This window comes from Dendrobates tinctorius, unplaced genomic scaffold (genome assembly GCF_039654945.1).
Source record: "Dendrobates tinctorius isolate UK_male_01 unplaced genomic scaffold, ASM3965494v1 ptg000011l, whole genome shotgun sequence".
Lineage (NCBI taxonomy): Eukaryota > Metazoa > Chordata > Amphibia > Anura > Dendrobatidae > Dendrobates > Dendrobates tinctorius.
In genome coordinates this window covers 99,795,575-99,817,522 of record NW_027361679.1, presented here as the reverse complement: position 1 = coordinate 99,817,522, position 21,948 = coordinate 99,795,575, and the positions used below count along the sequence as shown (strand labels likewise).

Here is a 21,948-nt window from a genome sequence, read left to right as displayed (position 1 = left end):
TCAGAGTTGTTGCAAAATAGTAACACTTCCCACATATCTACTTCCCATCAAAATTTTAAACCTAGGTTTGTGTTTTTATAGAAGGGTTAAAAGTTGACCAGCGATTTCTCCATTTAAAGTGACTTTGGGGGGGGGGGGGGGCGGCTATATGGCAGAAAACACCCAAGTGTCGTCATTCTAAAGACTGCACTTACTTTAGGCCCCCCTTTTAACCCCTTCATGACCAGAGGTATTTTCGGTTTTTCGTTTTCAATATTTTTTTTTTTTTTTTTCTTTTGCTCCCCTTCTTCCCAGAGCTATAAGTTGTTCCCCCCCCCCCCCCCCCAAATCAATATGACCAAGTGAGGGCTTGGTTTTTTGTGGGATGAGTTATACTTTTGAATGACACCATTGGTTTTAACATATTGTGTACTGGAAAACGGGGAAAAAATATTCCAAGTGCAGGGAGACTGCAAAAAAAGTGCAATCCCACAGTTGTATTTTGTTTTGCTTTTTTACCAGATTCACAAAATGCTAAAACTGACCTGCCATTAGGATTCTTCAGGTCATTACAAGTTCATAGACACCAAACATGTCTAGTTTACTTTTTGCGTGCTTCGATGACTGTATGTAGCAGAGACGATCAGGTTATGGCAGCTTCTCTAGTCTATTATCAGTTCGCCTGTATGTAACAGAATTTCTCACTTGCTAGGAGTGCCAACAACTGGACGGTGCTCACAGTAAGCCGGCAGTGACAACCATGGAGGTCTCCAGGAGACCTCTGGTTGTTATGGCAATCCATCGGTGACCCGTGATCACGTGATGGGGGGGATCATCAATGGGCAGCTTTCCAGCACCTGGGATTCCTACTGCGGCTGTTCCGGGCACATGTCAGCAGTTCAAAACAGCTGAAATGTGCTGAGAAAAATGTGGGCTCCTATCAATAAGGGTCCTTAAGGGTTTCTTTAAAAAAATAGTATGATGGCAACATTTGTATGGGAATTGTCTAGATCTAGATTGAGTATTGGATCCCTGCAGAGGCCCAAAAATCAGGGTGGTTATGCTCTCCCTGAGCTGTATTTATACTACTTAGCTGGTCAATTGCGTCATTTAAAACACTGGTTAATTGGAGCGTGACTCAGTAATGCAGAGCCACATCTCGTGCACTTTCTGGATGGACATACACCGTGGGCAATATTGGAAAGTTCATACAGACCTCCCCAGGGATTATTTGCACATAAATTAGTGAAACAAATTTGGCAGGAAAGTAAGCGTATTGTGAAATTCACTGGTCAAATGGGGGATGTTCAGATATGGGATAATCCAGAATACCCACACCTTCAGAACTTACAAGATCCAAATTTTTGGAAACAGATTGGAATAATAACTTAGATTTTTGAAAATGAAATTTTATTATCGTTTGAACAAATTCATGTGAGATCTGGAGTTTCCTATAGAGAATTTTATAGATATCTGCAGCTGAGGCACACCATAATGTATCAATTCCAGTTTCCTAGAATGAGAATATCTACATACCCATTGATAGGAATATTATCCACTTGGGGGACCTACGGGGATGATTTCCTCTCTACACCTTCTTATTGAACTCTAAGATTGCATCCACTCAGCTCGTTGTAGAAAGTAAGTGGCATCGCTTGATACCTTCTATCGCTGATTAACAGTGGAATGATGCGCTAGAGGCACATACGATGGTGTCACCAGCTGCAAACAACAAATTAATCCAATTGCATATCCTTCACCAGTCGTATTTGACCCCAAGCAGACTTCATAAATTCGGTAGAAGGGCAATGGATGAATAGCATAGATGTGGGGAATCGGGGGTGGATTTTTGGCACCTTATCTGGAGCTGTGGTAGTATACGGAGGTATTGGAGTGAAGTCATGTATACGTTGGAACGAATAATGGGAATACCGATTGAATGCACTCCTGAATTATGTCTCCTGGGTGTTGTGGATGAAGAGATGTGGGTTAATTATGATAGAATATTTCTTCAAGAGGTTTTATTTATGGCTAGGAAGGCAGTGGTGTTGAGATGGATGGGAGGGTGAGCCCCTTCGATTAATCAATGGAAGAAACTGGTGAATGACATAATTCCTTATGAGAACATATTATATAAAAACAGAAAATGTCCCCAAAAGTTCCATGGGATTTGGGAAAGGTAGTCTGACTCCCCTTTGACACACTTGGCTCCTAATGATTTGGTCTCTTCGATTTCGAGATGTGGTCCATGATGTGTGTCACTTCTAGACCATGCCATCTATGATTTATGTGCATTTTAGAATGTGTATCTTCTATAATCCGACCTGATACGAGCTTATGGATCCTAAATAGACCCTGTAAGCTAAAAGATGCAACGAATGGTATAATGTACTGTGTAAGAATATTGCGTTGTAATTTTTGTTTTGTTATTGGACATGTAGTGGCATAATCATGATATCATAACTCTGACTCTATATTGTAATGTTTTATGTTGGATATCGTATGTTGTGGAATCCTTCAATAAAAAGGAGCCTACATCAAAGGGAGGGTGTTCGACATTGGCGTACTATTACGCCTGGGGTTGTTAATTTTATAAGGGTAACAGGAGAAACTAAACCCCAGTTTGTTGTACAATTTCTCCTGAGCACACCATTACCCCATATGTCGGGGGGGAGAGACTACTGTTTGGGTGCAAGACTTGGAAGGGGCGACAATTGACTTTTTGAATTCAAAACTTGTTGGAATCAGCAGACGCCATGTCCCGTTTGTAGGGCCTCTGTCGTGCCTAAACAGGTGGAAATACCCCCACAACTCCATTTTGAAGACTAGACCCCTTGAGACTTGTCTAGATGTGCAGTGAGCACTGTAATGCCAAGTTCCGAAGGGAAGGAGCACCATATTGGAGTTCAGATTTTAATGTTATGGTTTGTGGGGGCCATGTCAAATTGGCAGAGCCCCTTTTGGTGGCAAAACAGAACCCCCACCCTCCCATAAGTGACCCCATTTTATAAATTACACCTCTCAATGAACTCCTAGGGGTGCAATGATCATTGACAACACGGGTGTATCTCAGAATTTAATACCCTTGGCAGTGAAGAAGAAAACAGTACCACAAGTCTTTTAGACCCAGATTTTACATTTTCACACTGGGAAATGGGTAAAAATGGCATTAATGTGTCTCACTATTTCTGCTGAATGTAGAAATGCTTGAGAAGAATAGATTAGTTTTACCTACAACTTGTCTGCCCAGTCAAAAAAAAACAGTAAATTTATCAGGCCAGATATAACAAACTGAAACAGGAAAAATAGTGTGTGGACTCCATCTGAGTGATCATACCATCATGTACTTGTGGGCTATTGCTTTGCAGCAGTTGATGGTCAGATAAGTACAAATTTTGTTTTCACATATATGCATGGATGGGCATCTGTATATCTGCCTAAGGTACCGATAGTGGTGTTTAGCCACTGTATGTATTCATCAGTATGTGAACTTGACATCATATGTGATCCATCTCTGGTGTCTACAGATTTTTTTTCTGAGGGTATACTGCTTGAGTCTATAGTCCAGGATTGAGGCTTTAGTTCACCTCTGTGTGGATGTCAGCAGATATTTTGATATCACTATCCTTGTGCAAAAAATGGTATTGCTGTAGCAACATGATGGATCAGTGGACATATTTGCTGTGATTAATCATATATTGCATATCCATATTTTAGTGGATTTTTCTCTTTGGGTAGGGACTTTCAGGTTGTATCATACAATTTATCTAATATGAATGGTGTAAAGCAACTTGGGCTGCATGGACCCTTTACGCTTTCTAAACACCTATATCTGATTGTATAAAAAGCATTCTGTTGCATCCATGAAGATCAACTAAACAAGTGGATACAGGCCACCTGGATGTCGTCTTCTGATCTTGCGTCTTATAGGAAGGTCTAGGAGAATAGCGACAGCCGACGCACAAGCGGAGGCGCCTTTCTCGTATTTCTTAGGGTGCCAACCTCTGCATTTAGGTAGGTGTTCAGTTAGGCCAAGATATCTATAGGACCAGATCACTCTTTTCCCTTCACCCATGACTGCACCACCTGAGAGAGGGGATGTGCCCCGCCAGGACAGGAACCTACTGAGACATAAGGGGCGGCACCTTCCCCCCCCCCCCCCCCGCTACAGTTGGGTTCCTGTCCTGGAAGGAACCCCACTGTCGGCGGTACCTGTCATGGGAAAGAAGATGAACCCAGCCCCGTCCCGGCGCGGGAAGAACAGGTGTCTCACCTGCTGCATCGGCCGTCGGGTGCTGGATGCGCAGGCCCTCCAGGGTTCCGGGTTCGTGCGGGCGTCGGTGGGATCCCCGGGCTCTGCGGGAAGCCCCCACCGCGCCGCCCTCCCCTCGCGCACGCCGCATCTCGATCCCCATAGCGGAGGAGAGACGCTGGCTTATTCCGGCCGCTGACGTCAGCGGCGCGTTGCATGCTGGGTGCGCCGGCTGACGTCAGAAGGGCGACGGTATAATTGCACCGGGTGCGACGCCGGCCAGCTTTCTGAAGCGGTCGGCCGGCGGTCACAGGGGGGAGGGGAGAGACACGCTCACCTGAGCGGAGGCGTGTTATTTAAAAAGAGGAGGCGGCAGCAAACAGGCGGTGCAACATGGAGTCAGAGCAGGAACATTCAGCGTCCCTTCGGCCCTCTGGCAGAAAGCATGGAAGCCAGTCCAGCAGCAGTCGCCCCAGCCGCAGGTCGGGGGACTCCTCAAGATCCAAAGAGCGCAGGTCACGTGCTCCGACGCAGCCTCAGAGTCCGGTACCCTTGATTTCGGGTGGTGAGTGATCTTCGTGAATGTTAGCATTATGTTAATAGGGGCTTCTGTGGTATGCTTCACCCTGTAGAAAAGGCCCAGAAAAGCGGGAAGCAAGAAGAACAATAGGGATTGTGCTATATGTAAATCTCCCCTAGCAAGAGATTGGCAAAAAGATCTCTGTGCTGCGTGCATTCAGCGGACTATGGCGGAGGAAGCGCCTAGTCTCGCAGCCAATCTGCCCTAAGGTCAGAAATGGAAGGCTCAATTAAGTCCCTATTGAAAAAAGGGGAAAAAAACCCAGGAAGGATCCCCCTAGTTCCCCCTCGGATGCATAAAAATCATCCTCCTTAGACTCCTCAGACAGCGACATGGGGGGTAAACCATGTTTCCCTGTAGAAGACAGACTCCCTCCTAAAGGCCATTAGAACTACAATGGGCCTACAGGAACAAAAGGCGGCTAAAACCCTAGAGGATGTCATGTTTGGGGGGCTTCAGGAGAGGAAAAAACGAACCTTTCCAGTAAACGAGAAAATCCAGGCACTTATTGAGAGAGAGTGGAGAAAGCCCGAAAAATCGGGGGCCCTTTCATCCACCTCTAATAGACGATATCCCTTTGATCATAAGGATGCGGAGATATGGGACAAAATCCCCAAAATAAATGCAGCAGTGTCCAGGTCCTCCAAAAGGTCGGCCCTGCCCCTGGAAGACGTAGGGGTTCGAGACCCGCTAGACAAGAAGGCGGACTCATATTTGAGGCACGCATGGGAAGCGACAGCAGGAGGACTAAAACCGGCGATAGCGGGCACTTGCACGGCACGCTCCCTCATGATCTGGCTGCAGCAGTTAGAAGAAAAGCTGGCTTCAAGGGTCCCAAGAGAAAATCTTATCGGAGATGTATCTCTTGCACGGGGCAGCAGCTTTTTTTGGCCAATGCCTCGGCGGACTCTATGCGGATGACAGCCAGGGCAGCGTCACTATCAAATGCTGCTAGATGCGCGTTATGGCTTAAGGGCTGTCCGGGTGACCTTCAGTCCAAGGCCAAATTATGCTCTCTCCCCTGCGATGGTCGATTCTTGTTCGGCAAGAACTTGGACGATATACTGGAGAAAGCAGGCGATAAGAAAAAAGGCTTCCCCAGATTCCCTATGGATCAGAGGAGACGGCCCTTTCGGAGGGGGATATTCAATAGGAGGCGTCCTCCCGCTGACAGGAGAAGATGGGAGGATAAAAGAAAAAAGAATCGGGGTTTGTTTGGTGGAGGCACCTCCACCTCAAAGTCGCCACAGTGACGCCAGTATTCCAGTGGGGGGGGGAGATTGGCACTCTTTTTTCCAAGCTTGGGAGAAGATCTCCTCCAACGCCTGGATCCTAACCATCCTAACGGAAGGCCTGAAAATTCCCTTTATTCGTCAGCCAAAACCCATGGTCGTCATCACACCCATCAGGAAGGTGACCGAAGAGCAGGTGGCCTTAGAAACAGAGATCCTGAGCCTGATAGACAAGCGGGTACTCTCCGAGGTACCACGCATACAGGAAGGAAAGGGGTTCTATTCACCCCTTTTTCTGATTAAAAAAAAAAAAAAAAACCCGATCAAACATTCAGGACAATCATAAATCTCAAACTGCTCAATCTATGGATAAGGAACTCGACCTTCAAGATGGAATCAGTAAGTACGGCGGTGAAGCTGCTACACCAAGATTGCTTCATGGCCGTAGTCGATTTAAAGGATGCGTATTATCACATCCCTATCCACCCAGATTACCAGAAATACTTGAGGGTAGCACTTTATATTCAAGGCATACTAAGGCACTTTCAGTTCAGGGCTCTTCCGTTTGGCATATCTATAGCCCCGAGAGTTTTCACCAAGGTCATAGCGGAAGTGACAGCCTTTCTCCGGATTCACAACACGGTCATAATACCATATCTGGACGATTTTCTTAGTGGGCAGCTCAGAGGACCACTGTACAGCGCAGTTGACCCGGGTGATCAACACCTTGCAGGAATTAGGGTGGATAGTCAATTTCAAAAAATCAAAATTGCAACCCCTTAAAAAACAGACCTTCCTAGGATTTATACTAGACTCAGAAAGGCAAGAGTGTCTGCTCCCAGAGTCCAAAATGGAAAAGGTGAAAAATCTGGCCTTGACGGGCCAAAACCAACCATGTATGACATTAAGAAGAGCAATGTCCCTGCTAGGTACCCTAACATCCTGTATTCCGGCGGTCAGGTGGGCTCAGTTTCACATCCGGCAACTCCAGTGGGAGATACTAACAGCACAAAGATCGCTAAGAGGGCGTTTAGAAGGAAAGCTGGAGCTTTCCTTAAAAACCAGAGACTCTCTAAACTGGTGGCTGGACGAGACAAATCTGACCTTGGGAATACCGTGGGACAGACAGACGTCAGATATAATCTTAAGATGCAAGCTCTTCGAGGTGGGGGGCACACCTAAGGGGCATCATAGGTCAAGGTTCCTGGAGGCGTCAAGAAAAGGAAGCATCCTCCAACCTGAGAGAACTGTGGGCAGTGAGCAAGGCCCTAAGTCATTTTATTCCGCTACTCCAGGGTCGAAATGTACGCATCATGTCAGACAACAAGGTAGCGGTGGCATACATCAACCACCAAGGAGGGACAAGATCACACTCCTTAATGAAAGCAGCAAGAGACATTCTGAGCAGAGCAGAGGAACACCTACACTCCTTGACAGCCTTACATATAAAAGGGGCAGAAAACAGAGGCAGACTTCCTGAGTCGCAATACCCTGAAGCAGGGGGAATGGGTGCTAAACCGGTCCATTTTTCAAAAAATAACTCGGCCTTGGTGGGAAACCGGTGATAAACCTCTTTGCCAACAAGCACACAGGCAAACAGGTTCTGCTCTCTAAACCCGAGAGAAAAACCATGGGCAGTGGACTCGTTGCACATCCAGTGGAACTTCAGGCTGGCTTATGCGTTTCCCCCCCCCCCCCCCCCCGCCAGTGGCTCTGATCCCAACAGTTGTCAGAAAAATCAGAAACGATCAAGCCATTGTGATTCTAATAGCTCCATTTTGGCCAAAAAGGCCCTGGTTTGCTCTGCTACGAAGGATGTCCCTCTCCGATCCATGGGTTCTGCCAGAAATCCCGGACCTACTAGCTCAAGGTCCAATATTCCACGCTCAGGTCAAAGGATTCCATCTGACGGCGTGGAATTTGAAAGGTCGCTTTTAACGGATAGAGGGTTCTCCCCTGGGTTGGTGGCCACCCTGCTAAAGAGTAGGAAACCAGTGACGACTAACATCTACGGCAGAACATGGAATAAGTTCCTGCAGTTCTTAGGTAGGCCGTTAGGAAAAGAACCCCCGATTTAATGCCATCCTGGAGTTCTTACAATCGGGGTTGCAGATGGGGTTAGCAGTGAACACACTTAAAGTTCAGGTGTCTGAACTAGGGGCGCTCTACAACTGCAAACTGGCATCAAATAGGTGGGTAGCCAGATTTATTAAATCCTGCCATAGAGCTAGGCCTATCCCAATACCCCGGATAGCCCCCTGGGATTTAAACCTAGTGCTAGAAGCCCTTACAAAAGATCCGTATGAGCCATTACATCAGCTACCCCTAAAGTTTCTGACCCTAAAAACAATCCTGTTAGTGGCCCTCACGTCAGCCCGCAGGATAAGCGACTTACAGGCTCTCAGTAAATCCACCTTATACGCAAGTCTTTCAGGATAGGGTAGTGTTAAGAACAGACCCCGCTTATCTTCCCAAAGTAGCATCAGATTTCCATCGGGGCCAGGAAATTGTCCTTCCATCTTTCTGCGAGAACCTAGAAAATCTGGGGGAGGAAAAATTCCATAGTCTGGATGTTAAGAGAGCTCTCGTAGAATACATATCTATGACTAGCCAGTGGAGGAGGTCCCAGTCCCTATTCGTAGCTTTTTAGGGTGCCAGGAAAGGCTATGGGGTTTCAAAAGGGACTATTGCTAGATGGATTAGGGAGGCCATTAGTGTAGCCTACACAGCTAGTGGTATCCCGATTCCTGACTGCATCAAGGCTCATTCCACCAGAGCCGTGGCGACCTCCTGGGCTGAAAAAGCAGAGGTATCGATTGAACAGATTTGTAAGGCCCCTACCTGGGCCTCACCTTCAACCTTCTTAAAGCACTATAGGTTGAATCTATCCTCCTCTGCTGACTTAACCTTCGGTAGAAGGGTGCTGCAAGCGGTGGTCCCTCCCTAAGGTGTTTTGTATCTCCAAAAATCTCTCAGGTGGTGCTGTCATGGGTGAAGGGAAAACCACCATGGTTACTTACCGGTAGCTGTTTTTTCCGGAACCCATGACGGCACCCGTATATTCTCCCCTCCCCCAAACCCCCCCCCCCCCCCCCATTTTTTCACCATATGGGTGTGCACAATTAGTAGGGTGTTTTTTGAGTGTTGTGGTGTTGGATTAAACATGTAACTAACCGGGAAGTCCTCTCGGTGCTCTGTAACCCAACTGAAGCGGGGGAGGGGGTGGATCCCTCTCTCAGGTGGTGCTGTCATGGGTTCCGGAAAAACCGGTAAGTGACCATGGTGGTTTTCTACACATCGGTTGAGTGAAATTGTAATTGGTGTGCAGCACTACATATCAATTTTGTATATACTGAGATTTTTTTTCTTGTCCCTTCCCTTCTCGTTTTTCTTTCTTCTTTTTTTTTTTTTTTTTTCTTCTGGGCATATTGGTTTTATCGACAACGTATCTGTTCTTCTCAAGCAATGTTAGAAGCCCAGTTTTTTGTTAAGCCCATGGACTAGGGGATATTTGTATCAAAAATCTTAGTCTGTTTTTGCTCAACCCTTTCTGTATATATTTTTTGTAAGTTGATGAACATAGAAATGCCCCATATGTGGATGTACAGTACTGCTTGGCCATATGGCAACTCTCTGGAGGGACATAGAGCTATTTCTCCTCTTCTCAGAGCTCAGATTTTCCTAGAATATTTAACTCCATAAACAGAGCCCCTAATTGCTAGAACAGCAAAAATCCCTCCCCCTTAAGTTACCCTTATTTGGGGAAATTATACCCCTTAGGGAGTATTATCTACATGTTTAATGACCACTTTGACTCGATGGGTGTTTTTCAGAAACTGGCATTAATGGATGTTGCTGAGTGAAAATCGCAAACTGCTGTTGTAGCGACCAGCCTGGGCTCTCATCGCTACAAAAATGCCAAACATGGATACTAAATGTGGTTTAGGCACACTGGAGCTCAGAAGGGAAGGGGGGCATTTGGATTTGGTATTACAGAACTTGTATTTCTTTTGGGGAGGTGAGAGCCATAGCGCGTTTCCATAGCCTTTTTTGCCACCAGTAACATGGAAGCCCCCTATATTTCTGTTAACAGATAACAGACCTGGTTTTTGGGGATTGAGTTGAAGCTTTTATTGGGAACCTTTTACATATCATAACGCTCTGGGAGGCAGAATGAACAAAACAGCAGGTGAATTGTTTTTTTTTTTTTTTTTTTTTTTTTCTTTTTGTTTTTTTTTCTGCGGTCACGCTAAAAAAATGCATTTTTTTTTTTTTTTTTTTTTTTTGCACATCACCATATTTTGATGTTTCCATATTTCTGTCATGTGAGGGATTTGGAGTTGCTCTTGAAGGTTTATTACATTCCACGTGTGGTAAAATTGATAGGGCAGCTTTATTCATTCTTCTGGTCAGTATGATTACAACGATATTATGTATTTATTTAGTTTGGCCCTTTTACACAAACTATTTTATAGAAAATAACTTATTTCTGTATTGCTTTATTTTGAGAGCTATATCCCCCCCCACCCTCCCATTGAGCTGTATTGCAGCTTGTTTTTTGCAGGACAAGATGACTTCAGAGTTCCAATTTTTATTTGCAGGGCTTTTTTATTTAAACTTCCATTAATTTATACGTACAATATTTCTTTAATTTTTTTGTTTTACTTGGTCCCTCAATGGGACTTTCACTTTGATCACTTATAAAGCATGGCAATCCATCAGCATTGCTATGCTTTATAACGTCTCAGTGCTGCACTGACACACAAGCTTGATACACCATGCTCCGAGCTTTGTGTAGCAAGTTTGCTAGCTCTGGTGACCCGGATGTAGTCATGATATGTGGTCACCATGGCAACTGTCAGCCCCTCACGATGTCGTGGGGGCTTCCTCCCTCTCTGTCTTCTAAATGCAGTGATGTGTGTGTGTGTGTGTGTGTGTGTGTGTGTGTGTGTGTGTGTGTGTGTTATATAATTTTTTATGCTGAAGAGTCCGGCGCTGCCCGGGCATAGTAACTGTGGTTAGTTATAGCAAATTATAATTATCCTCCATCCCATAGGCCCATATACCCATCATACATATCCGCGATCCCATAGGCCTGTGCCCATATACCCATCATACATATCCCCCATCCCATAGTCCCATGCCCTTATACCTGTCATACATATCCTTCATCTCATAGTCCCGTGCCCATATACCCGTCATACATAGCCTCCATCCCATAGTCCAATGCCCATATACCCGTCACACATCCTCCATCTCATAGTCAACCATTATGACATCATGAGCAGCGGGGCTTGCAACCTATGATGACATCAGCGTCGCCATGGCAACCATTATGTCCTAATGAGGGGCGGGGCTTAATACACACACTTTTTTTTCCCCACTATGTAGATGGGGGCAAAATTGGTGAATTGGAACGCGCGGGGTTAAAACTTCGCCTCACAACATAGCTTAGGACACTCTCGGGGTACAGACGTGACTGTGCCAAATTTTGTGGCTGTAGCTGCGATGGTGCCATGAGGTGTGTGTGGTCAGACACTTGTGTTCTTTAGCTGTACTGGCATGGGGGGTATAATTTTGCTATATGATGAATACTGAAGAAAATCAGTTATGGAAGTGTATGCCTTTGTTAAAGCAATAGACATTTGTACTTTTCTGCTCTATTGCAGGTTAACTTCCCTTCCAGTGGCTTCATTTCAGCAGACAAACTTCCTTTGTTAGAAAAGCTTCTCCCTTCAAGAAAAGTAATTGAAGAGAATGAAGACATGGAGCAAGTGGAGCTCATGGAATTTGATCCTGGTCAGCAAAGGCGTTCACATTACAACGGAGAAGCTTATGATGACGACGAGGATCACCCAAGAGGTGGTGTTCAGTGCCAAACCTCTTAGATTAAGGCAATGAAGTTTTAGTTTTCTGGTATCACTAACAACCCAGTGAGAAAAGATGTAAATGTGTGGGTTTTTTTTGGGGGGGGGGGGCTTGAGAGCCACTTGGTGCTGGCATTCACTTCTGTCCTGAAGATGCATAGAAGACATTGTTGAGAGGTGGATTTAGGGCTGCTTCAGTGCCGAAACCTGGATGAACTTGTGATTGTACATGGAGACTCGTAACCCAGTGCATACTTCATCTGTTTTAATATAAAATGTAAGAAATTGCAGGAAATGTTAAAGGGTTGTGATTTCTCAAGATGACTTGCCTGTCATATCCCCATGGCAATCCCTTCCTATCCTGCTGCAATGAACTACGGTCAACCCTTAAAGGGTATATCTGGCACTCTATGAAAAACACATGTGCTTAAGTACTTGTTCTACACAGCGCCATTCTTCCCTGGTCAGTGACTGCTCTTGCCGGGGACTCTGCTTCCTCTAAGGTTGTGTCAGCAGAGCTGAGGTGCTCTTTTCCTGCTTCTTTGACAAGGTGGGACTTCAAACTTCATTCTGATTGAAAGCCTGTTTCCCACTAACTGGGGGAGCCAGCTGTCAATCAAATGTCGAAAGTCACGTCAGCATAGGCAGCTGTATCGCCCGCAGGAGTGGACTGTGACTGCTCTACGGATGGGAAGAACTGCGCTTTGCCCAATAGGTCCCGGATATACCACTTAAAGTAGCCAATCTCTGACCTTAGTGACATAAATGACTGCAGAGCTTGCATGAATGATTGATGTAGGTCCTGCAGCAATGACATATAACAAGTGTGTGGAAAATTGTGGCCTGCCTCCCCCCTTTCTTCCCCAGACATTTTTAACTAGTAGTGTGTACATGTCTTCCAAGCTTGGGTAAATGGCACGTTGAACTCCATGATCTCTTCGGATATCTTCTACATAGGTTCAAGTCTCACTAAATTCAGTTTGCACATGTGAATTCAACTTTTATTTTTTTTTTTTTTTTTTTATCATGGTCATAATTTATAGACATATAAATATATTTAACTTTATGCATCTTGACCAAACATCCCTGAGGTTTTGGATTCACGAACTGGTTGTTATGTCATACCGGATTATTTAAATGCTTCAAATGGTTGACACAAGTACTTATGTGTCAAAATGACATCCTATTTAATTCTAATTAATAAAACTACAGCCTCTGATTTCACTGATTTTGCCATTTCACATGTTCTAGTAGTGTGCATTTATTTAAAAAAATAAATAAAACGTTCTGGCAAGTGAATAAATGTGCTATTTTGTGTTAACAGTATGGACATCATATACATTTAAATCCATTAATATTTGGACAGTGACAGTCTGCTTTAGGTTATGCATGCTCGGTGCAGCGCAGGATGTCACTTCTGGTGATGGCAATGGCAACACTTCATGGGTTTGTCTTGTATTCCTGGGGTGCAAAAGCTATATGTCCTCTCTGGAGAGGGTGAGCATGGCCTAGAATGGTGCAGTGTCTCAGTGGGTGAGAAGTGTTCCTGATAACATTTTGGAGGGGAAAGCACCTTATGGCACAGGGCTCTTCAGCCTTTTAGAGTTGTTACAGGAAAGCAAGGACAGGAAATGGAAAGATCAATTTAGGGTCTAGAAGTAGTGAAAGTAGTGATGAGCGAACATGCTCATGTGCTAAGTGTCTTTAGCATGCCTGAAAAATTAGTTCAAGTACCAGCAGCTGCGTGTTGCAGCTGGTGAACAGCTGCAATACATGCAGCTGCAGGGACTGAAACATTTTTTTTGAGCGTGCCGTACTTACTCAGGACACAAGCATGCTCTCTCATTATCCAGATGTCATTTGAGCAGGAGGAGAATAAATCAAATTCCTCACTTCAAATTGTCCATGCTTGGGAAGCAAAGATAGATGACCGCAACCAGCCAGGAGTGCCTGCACAAGAAACTACCACTAGCCTTCCTAGTTCCTTGTGTCAAATTAGGTGAATCCAGGGGTTTATCGGCACAAATTTTCCTCTTGCCTGCATCTTATATTATAGGACAGGCCAAAACAAAACCTAAGAAATGTGCACAATGTAAATTGTCATCTATGTACAGTAGTGTTCAAAATAGTCCAATATGACTAACCAAATTAATCACTGTTTTCCCTTCACCCATGACAGCACACCTGAGAGAGGGATCTGACCCGCAAGGACAGGAACCTACTGAAATATAAGGGGCGGCACCTCTCCCCTGCTTCAGTTGGGTTCCTGTCCTGGACCGGGATCCCAGTCTGACAGCGGCGGTGCCTGTCATGGAAGAAGATGGACCCAGGGCCGTCCCGGTGCGGGAAGAGCAGGTCTGCTTACCTGCAGCGCCGGCCGTCGGTGGCCTGGAAGCGCAGTCCCTGGGGATCCTCCTGCAGGCCCCGGGTTCGTGCGGGTGCGGTAAGGCAGGCCTCAGCAGCGAGGAGCTCCTGCGCGCCCGATCCTTCTCCCTGGGACGACAGGGAAAGCTGGGGGCAGTTTCCGACGTCAGCGGCGCGGTGCACCCTGGGAGTACGCCGGCTGACGTCACAGACGCGACGGCAAGATGGCGCCTGGTGCGGCGCTGGCTGCAGTGAGAAGAATGGCGTCTGGCGGTCTCAGGGGAGGGGAAGAGATCGCTCACCGGATGCATCTACTTAAAGGAGGACGAGGAGCAGGGCAGCCAGGTGATACAATGGGGTCACAGCAGGAGCGTTCACCGTCTCCGCCCCCATCGCAGACCTCTGCACGTAAGAATGGCAGCCGTTCAAGCGGCAAAAGCAGTAGCCGCCTGAGCCACAGATCGAGAGATTCCTCGAGCTCGAGAGAGCGCAGACCACATGCTCCAACACCGCCTCTGATTCCAGTACCCGACTTTGTGGGTGGTGAGTGATCTTTGGGAAAGTTAGACCAATATTAATAGGGTCCTTCTTGTGTTATTTTTTTTTTCCTTAGGGAAAAGGCAAAAGCAGGGAGCAAGAAAAAGAGTGTGCTATATGCCAGAGCCCCCTAGCGAGAGATTGGCAAAAGGACCTTTGCGCCAGCTGTATCCAGGGAATTATGGCGGAGGAGGTGCCGAGCTTGGCAACTAACCTCAGATCAGTCATAAGGTCTGAGGTAGAAGGCTCACTTAAAATGTTATTAAAGAAAACAAAGTAGGAGAGACTCCCCAAGTTCCTCATCAGACTCCTCGCCTGAATATCAGGCCGAGCTCATGTCCTCCTCGGATAGTGATACTGGGGACAGGCTGTGTTTTCCGGTAGAGGATACAGATGCTCTCCTTAAGGCGATTAGGACATCAATGGGCCTACAGGAGGAGAAAGCGACTAAGTCCCTAGAAGACGTCATGTTCATGGGGGTTACAGGAAAGGAAAAAGCGCACCTTTCCAGTTAAAGCAGACTCCTACCTAAGACATACATGGGAAGCAGCGGCAGGGGGACTGAAACCGGCAATAGCCAGCACCTGCACAGCTCGATCCTTAATGATCTGGCTACAGCAGCTGGAAGAAAAACTTGCATCTAAAGTTTCAAGAGAAAAAATTTTGGGAGATATGTATCTTCTAAATGGAGCAGCCGTTTTTTTGGCCGACACATCTGCCGATTCCATGAGATTGACGGCGAGGGCGGCGGGATTATCAAACGCTGCAAGGCGTGCATTATGGCTTAAAGGCTGTCCTGGAGATCTACAGTCAAAAGCTAAGTTGTGCTCTCTTCCGTGTGATGGACAATTTCTATTTGGGAAAAATTTGGACAACATCCTGGAAAAGCGGGTGATAGAAAGAAGGGCTTTCCTAGATTTCTTGGAGATCAAAGAAGACCACCCTTTCGGAGGGGAAGATTCAACAGAGGCCGTCCTCCGGGGGATCAGAAAAGATGGGAGGACAAAAGGAAGAAAGAGTCTGGTTTTATGTTTGGCGGAGCTGCCTCATCCACAAAGAAATCCCCACAATGACGCCTATATCCCGGGGGGGGGGCCTCTTTTTATCAAGCCTGGGAAAGTATATCTTCCAATACCTGGATTCCGAACATCATAAAAAAAGGCCTCAAATTTCCCTTTTTTTCAACGGCCGAGAGCATCGTTTGTGGTAACCCCTGTCAGGAATGGGATCGAAGAGCAGTTGGCCCTAGAGGCAGAAATCCTAAATCTGCTGGACAAACGAGTTCTGACCGAAGTTCCAAGCAAACAGGAGAGAAGGGGTTTCTACTCACCCCTCTTCCTAATAATAAAAGCCAGACCATTCATTCAGGACTATTATAAACCTCAGGGGCCTCAATCAATGGATATAAAACCAGACTTTCAAGATGGAGTCAGTGACTTCGGCCATAAAGCTGTTACACCACAATTGTTTCATGGCCGTAGTCGACCTAAAGGATGCCTATTACCACATCCCGATCCATCCAGAGTACCAAAAATACTTAAGGGTAGCTCTTTACATCCAGGGCAACCTCAGGCATTTTTAATTCAGAGCCCTTCCATTCGGCATATCCATAGCCCTGAGGGTGTTTACGAAGGTCGTAGCAGAGATGACAGCCTTCCTCCGAATCCACAACACGATTATAATGCCCTACTTAGAAGATTTTCTAATAGTGGGCAACTCGGAACATCACTGCATAGAACAAGTGGAAAGTGTAACAGATACCCTACAGAGACTTGGCTGGATGGTGAATATCAGAAAGTCAAGACTACAACCCCTAAAAAGGCAAATATTTTTAGGATTCATCCTGGACTCAGAACAACGAATTTGAATTTACCAGAGGCCAAGGTGAGTAATATGACCTTGACAGCCATAGACCAGCCTCACATGACCCTGAGAGGGGCGATGTGCTTACTAGGCACTCTAACAGCCTGTATTCCAGCGGTCAGATGGGCACAATTTCATACCTGTCAACTGCAAGCAGAGATCCTATCAGCACAGAAATTGAAATTGCTAAAAGGACGTTTAGGACGCAAGTTCCTCGGGGTGCGGAGAGCACCTGAGGGGAGAGACAGCACAGGGACCCTGGGGACACCAAGAACAAAATGCATCCTCCAACCTAAAAACTACGTGCAGTAAACAAAGCCTTAAAAATATTTATTCCCAGCCTAGAAGGCCGCAATGTCCGGATAATGTCGGACAACAAAGTGACAGTGGCATATATCAACCACCGGGGGGGACAAGGTCACACTCCTTAATGAACGAAACCAACAACATTTTTCACAGAGCGGAACGACACCTACTCTCTAACAGCCCTACACATCAGAGGGGTAGAAAACATACAAGCTGATTTCCTAAGCTGCAACACATTAAGGCAAGGAGAATGGGCCCTAAATTACTCAGTGTTCCAGAAAATAGTACAACTCTGGGGAGAGCCGGTAATAGACCTCTTTGCCAACAAAAGCAACAGACAGGTAAAGAGATTCTGTTCACTGAACCCAAAAGAAGAGCCATGGGCGGTGGACGCATTACAAATTCCGTGGAATTTCAAACTGGGTTGCGCCTTTCCTCCAGTAGCTCTAATCCCAGCAGTGCTGAAGAAAATAAGAGAAGATCAGGCCAGAGTGATCTTAATAGCCCCATTTTGGCCAAAAAGGCGCTGGTTCTCACTACTGCAGATGATTTCCCTCTCAGATCCATGGGTACTACCAGAGATTCCAGACCTGCTAGCTCAGGGTCCGGTATTCCACACGCAAGTCAAGGGGGGTTCCCTCTGACGGCGTGGAATTTGAAAGGTCACTTAAAAAATAGAGGGTTCTCCCCTGGGTTGGTGGCTACACTGATGAAAAGTAGAAAGCCAGTAACAAATAACACAGGGTAGAACATGGAATACGTTTCTGCAGTTCCTAGGGAAGCTGTTAGACCAAGAACCCCTGATCAAGGCCATCTTAGAATTTTTACAGGTGGGGTTACAGCTAGGCCTAGCGGTAAATGCTCTTAAAGTACAGGTTTCAGCACTAGGCGCTCTATATAACTGCAACATAGAAGCCAACAGATGGGTGGCCAGATTCATTAAATCCTGCCAGAGGTCTAAACCAATCCCATTACCAAAAATAACTCCCTGGGATTTAAACCTTGTGTTAGAAGCTCACGAAAGAGCCATTTGAACCGGTGCAACAACTACCAGTAAAATATCTCACCCTAAAGACCATTATTTTAGTGGCCCTTTCATCGGCCCGTAGAGTAAGTGACTTGCAGGCCCTCTGTTAATCCACCTTATACCCAGGTGTACCAGGATAGGGTTGTCCTAAAAACAGACCCTGCATATTTACCGAAAGTTGTATCAAATTTCCATCGTAGCCAGGAAATTGTCCTCCCCTCCTGGGTTTTTTGGATTCTCACAGGAGAGGAGAAATTCCATAAACTAGATGTTAAAAGAGCCCTCTTAGAGTATATATCAGTGACTAGCCAGTGGAAGAGGTCCCAGTCCCTATTTGTAGCCTTTCAGGGTGCCAGGAAGGGCCATGGAGTATCAAAAGGGACTATTGCCAGACGGATTAGGGAGGCCATTAGTATAGCCTACTCAGCTAGTGGTGTTCCGATTCCTGACGGCATCAAGGCTCATTCCACCAGAGCCGTGGCGACCTCCTGGGCTGAAAAGGCAGAGGTATCGATTGAGCAAAGCTGTAAGGCCGCTACCCGGGCCTCACCATCAGCCTTTTTTAAGCACTATAAATTAAATCTATCCTCCTCTGCTGACTTAACCTTTGGTAGAAGGGTGCTGCAAGCGGTGGTCCCTCCCTAAGGTATTCGTAGTCTCCAAAAATCTCTCAGGTGTGCTGTCATGAGTGAAGGGAAAACCACCATGGTTACTTACCGGTAGCCGGTTTTTCCGGAACCCATGACAGCACCCGTATATTCCCCCCTTTTCACCGTATGGGTGTGCACGTTAACGGTGTATTTGTGTGATGTGGTGTTGGATAAATGTAACTAACCGGGAAGTCCTCTCAATGCTCTGTAACCAACTGAAACGGGGGAGAGGTGCCGCCCCTTATATTTCAGTAGGTTCCTGTCCTGGCGGGGCGGATCCCTCTCTCAGGTGTGCTGTCATGGGTTCCAGAAAAACCGGCTACCGGTAAGTAACCATGGTGGTTTTTGGTATAAATTATATTCCCACGTCAAACAATTTACCAGTTGATTCTGTAGATTCTAAGGAAAACAAGACTCGGCATTCATGATCTGCATGTTTTTGAGTCTATGTATTAAAATAATTGAAATGTGGTGGGTTCAAAATTATAGTAATATGGAGTTCAATTAGTGAGGCCAATCATTCTGTGAAGAAAGGTGTGAATCAGGTGGCCCTTATTTAAGGGTGAAGCCAGGACATGTTGTACATGCATTTCTACTTGAAAGCCAGAGAAATATGGGTCGTTCGAGACATTGTTCAGAAGAACAGCGTACTTTGATTCCAAGGCTTATTGGAGAGGGTAAAACTTCTTAAGTGCAGACAATGATAGGATGGTCAGTTAAAATGCTCTCCAATGCTTTAAAGTGGAAAGCCAAACCAGAGACGTGGAAGAAAACGGAAGACTACCATTCAAATGGATGGAAGAATAACCAGAATGGCAATGGCTCAGCCAATGATCAGCTCCAGGATGATTAAAGACAGTCTCAACTTACCTGTGAGTACTGTAACTGATGCCTGTGTGAAGCTAATCTCTAAGCAAGAAGTCCCCACAAAGTCCCACTGTTAAAAGACATGAACTGAAGCGGATATAATTTGTTAAAGAACACAGCAACTGGCCTAAAGAGAAGTGGCGAAACATTTTGCAGACTGGTGAAAGTAAAATTGTTCTTTTCTTCTCGCTACAACAGCACCCACTTGAGAGAGGGGATTGGCCCATAGGGACAGGAAATCTACAGATAAAAAGGGGCAGTACCCCTTGCCCCCTCAGTTTAGCTTCCTGTCCTTTATGGGAACCTGCAGCTAAAGAGGTTACCTGATCCATTTGCAGCCCTCTGTGTGGTCTCCTTAGGAACGACAGGGTCTGGGATACCGGAAGAGTCATCAGGGGAGCCCTGCCTGACAGATTCCTCCCTCATCTGGTGGTGAATGGCATGAGGCCAGAGTCCAGGAGGGTTCGCCTCAGCTCACGTGGGCTGTGGTGAGGAACAGCCGGCACTCATCTTGGGGAGCAGGATCATCCTGCACCTCCCATCGGGCCGTACTTCTGGGTTTTGGCACTCGGGTATGTGCACTGGCCAGTTAGTGTTCCTGGCCTGGAAGTGCTCAGGATTCACATCCGGGGAGCTGTATTCCAGCGTGGCGAGGTGGATGGTAAGTATAAAATCCGGTGGTATATTGCTGCTGGTGTGCCTGCAGGATATCCTCTCCAGGAGAGTCTGAGGTGCACCCACAGGTGGTGGGAGTGCAGATTCGCAGCAAAGTCAAGAGCAGCAGTGGGCACTCCAGAGAGGGTGGCTCGCCTCTGTTAAGACATGCCTCCCTGACATTTTAAAAAAGACATCAACAAACGAGCAAGTTCAGAGAAGAGTGACCTGTCTGAAAACCATGTCCTATGAGGAACGGTTACAGGATGTGGGAATGTTTAGCTTACAAAAAAGACTGAGAGGAGACTTAATAGCTGTCTACAAATATCTCAAGGGCTGTCACATTGTAGAAGGATCATCTTTATTCTCATCTGCAGAAGGAAAGAATTGGATGAAACTCAATGGGAGGAGACAGATTAGATATTAGAAAAAACTTTGACAGGGTGATCAATGAGTGGAACAGGCTACCATGAGAGGTGGTGAGTTCTTACATGGAAGTCTTCAAATAGAGGCTGGACAGACATCTGGGATGATTTAGTGATCTCTAAATTGGTGACTGTCATCCCCTCTCATCTTCAAGGGTCGGTCCTTCCCATTTACCTGCAGGTGGTGTCTATGGACGCCAGCCTTCTCGGCTGGGGTGTGGTCTTTCGCCACCTGACCGTCCAGGGATGTTGGTCGGCAGAGGAATCTTTTCTGCCGATCAACATCCTCGAAATAAGGGTCATTCTTCTGTCCCTCCGCCACTGCGAAAGGCTTCTCGTGGGGGGGGTCTGCCAATCCAAGTTCAGACCCCTGCGGGCCATGGTAGTGGCATATGTCAGTCAGCAGGGAAGAACGGAGTCCCTTGGCGACAGGGCTGTGGAGTCGGTAAGCCACAGTTGCGACTCCGACTCCTGGATTTTATCAGGCTCTGACTCCTTCATAAATGGCCAATTCATAACAACAAATTTACTGTTGTAAAATATTAAACATCGTGCTTATTCAGTTTCTCACCATCATATAAGTAATCAGACCACTTAGAGCAAAAACTACATTTATTAGAATACAATTAGAATATAGCAAATAACTTTTATAAACTTTTCTAAACTGTAAGTAAATATGCAATAAACACTTTTATGCAGTTAATAAGAAATCTATAAATTTGTCCTCAGAAAAAGTATTGCCTCTGTCAGATCCTCCTTCATGGATGCCCTCAAATCTGATCTAATTATTTTGAGAGCAGAGAACAACCTCTCTACACTAACTTGTGTTGGTGGCAAAGCAGTAACCACTCGGGCAACATCTCTGACAATGTCAGGATACAGAGGAATCGCTTGTTGCACTGTTATTTTTGATGAACGGTCAAATTTCTCAATTTCTTTTAGTGCACATGAAAAATTCTGCTGAAATGTACTGGCTGTGTTCCTTGATGGGGATGACTCTTCTATGCGGGAACGCTTTGCACGGTCCTTGTGATCCAAATATTTTTCGAAATTAAATTCTTCATCAGTTGATGATGAGGATGAAGATGTGGCAGGATGACCAAATTCTTCTTGTTCCTCCTGACTGTTCTGCAACCCTTTCATCCTTACTGCTATTTCAAACAGAGCTTCTTTTCCTTTACTTGGCTGTTGATCATCTAGAAGAATCCGATGCATTGGGTCTACATAAACAGCTGCCAAAAGAATGTTATTTTTGTAATAGTAGCTCCTCTCTCCGTTTCATGGATGTAGCAATGCCACTTGCAATTAACCCTCCTCTTTGGGACAGGCGAAACATCAGGTTCTT

The 21,948-nt window shown here is 45.9% G+C and overlaps 1 protein-coding gene across 1 annotated transcript in view; it reads left to right on the top strand.

Annotated features, from left to right (window-relative positions):
* Window positions 1–13,213, top strand: part of DNAJA1 (DnaJ heat shock protein family (Hsp40) member A1) — a 49,218-nt gene extending 36,005 nt beyond the window's left edge. Inside the window, exon 9 of the mRNA XM_073545263.1 lies at window positions 11,713–13,213. Coding sequence (XP_073401364.1) covers window positions 11,713–11,931 — 219 coding nt within the window. The 3' untranslated portion in view covers window positions 11,932–13,213. The remainder of the gene's footprint in view (window positions 1–11,712) is intronic.
* Window positions 13,214–21,948: the final 8,735 nt, after the last annotated feature.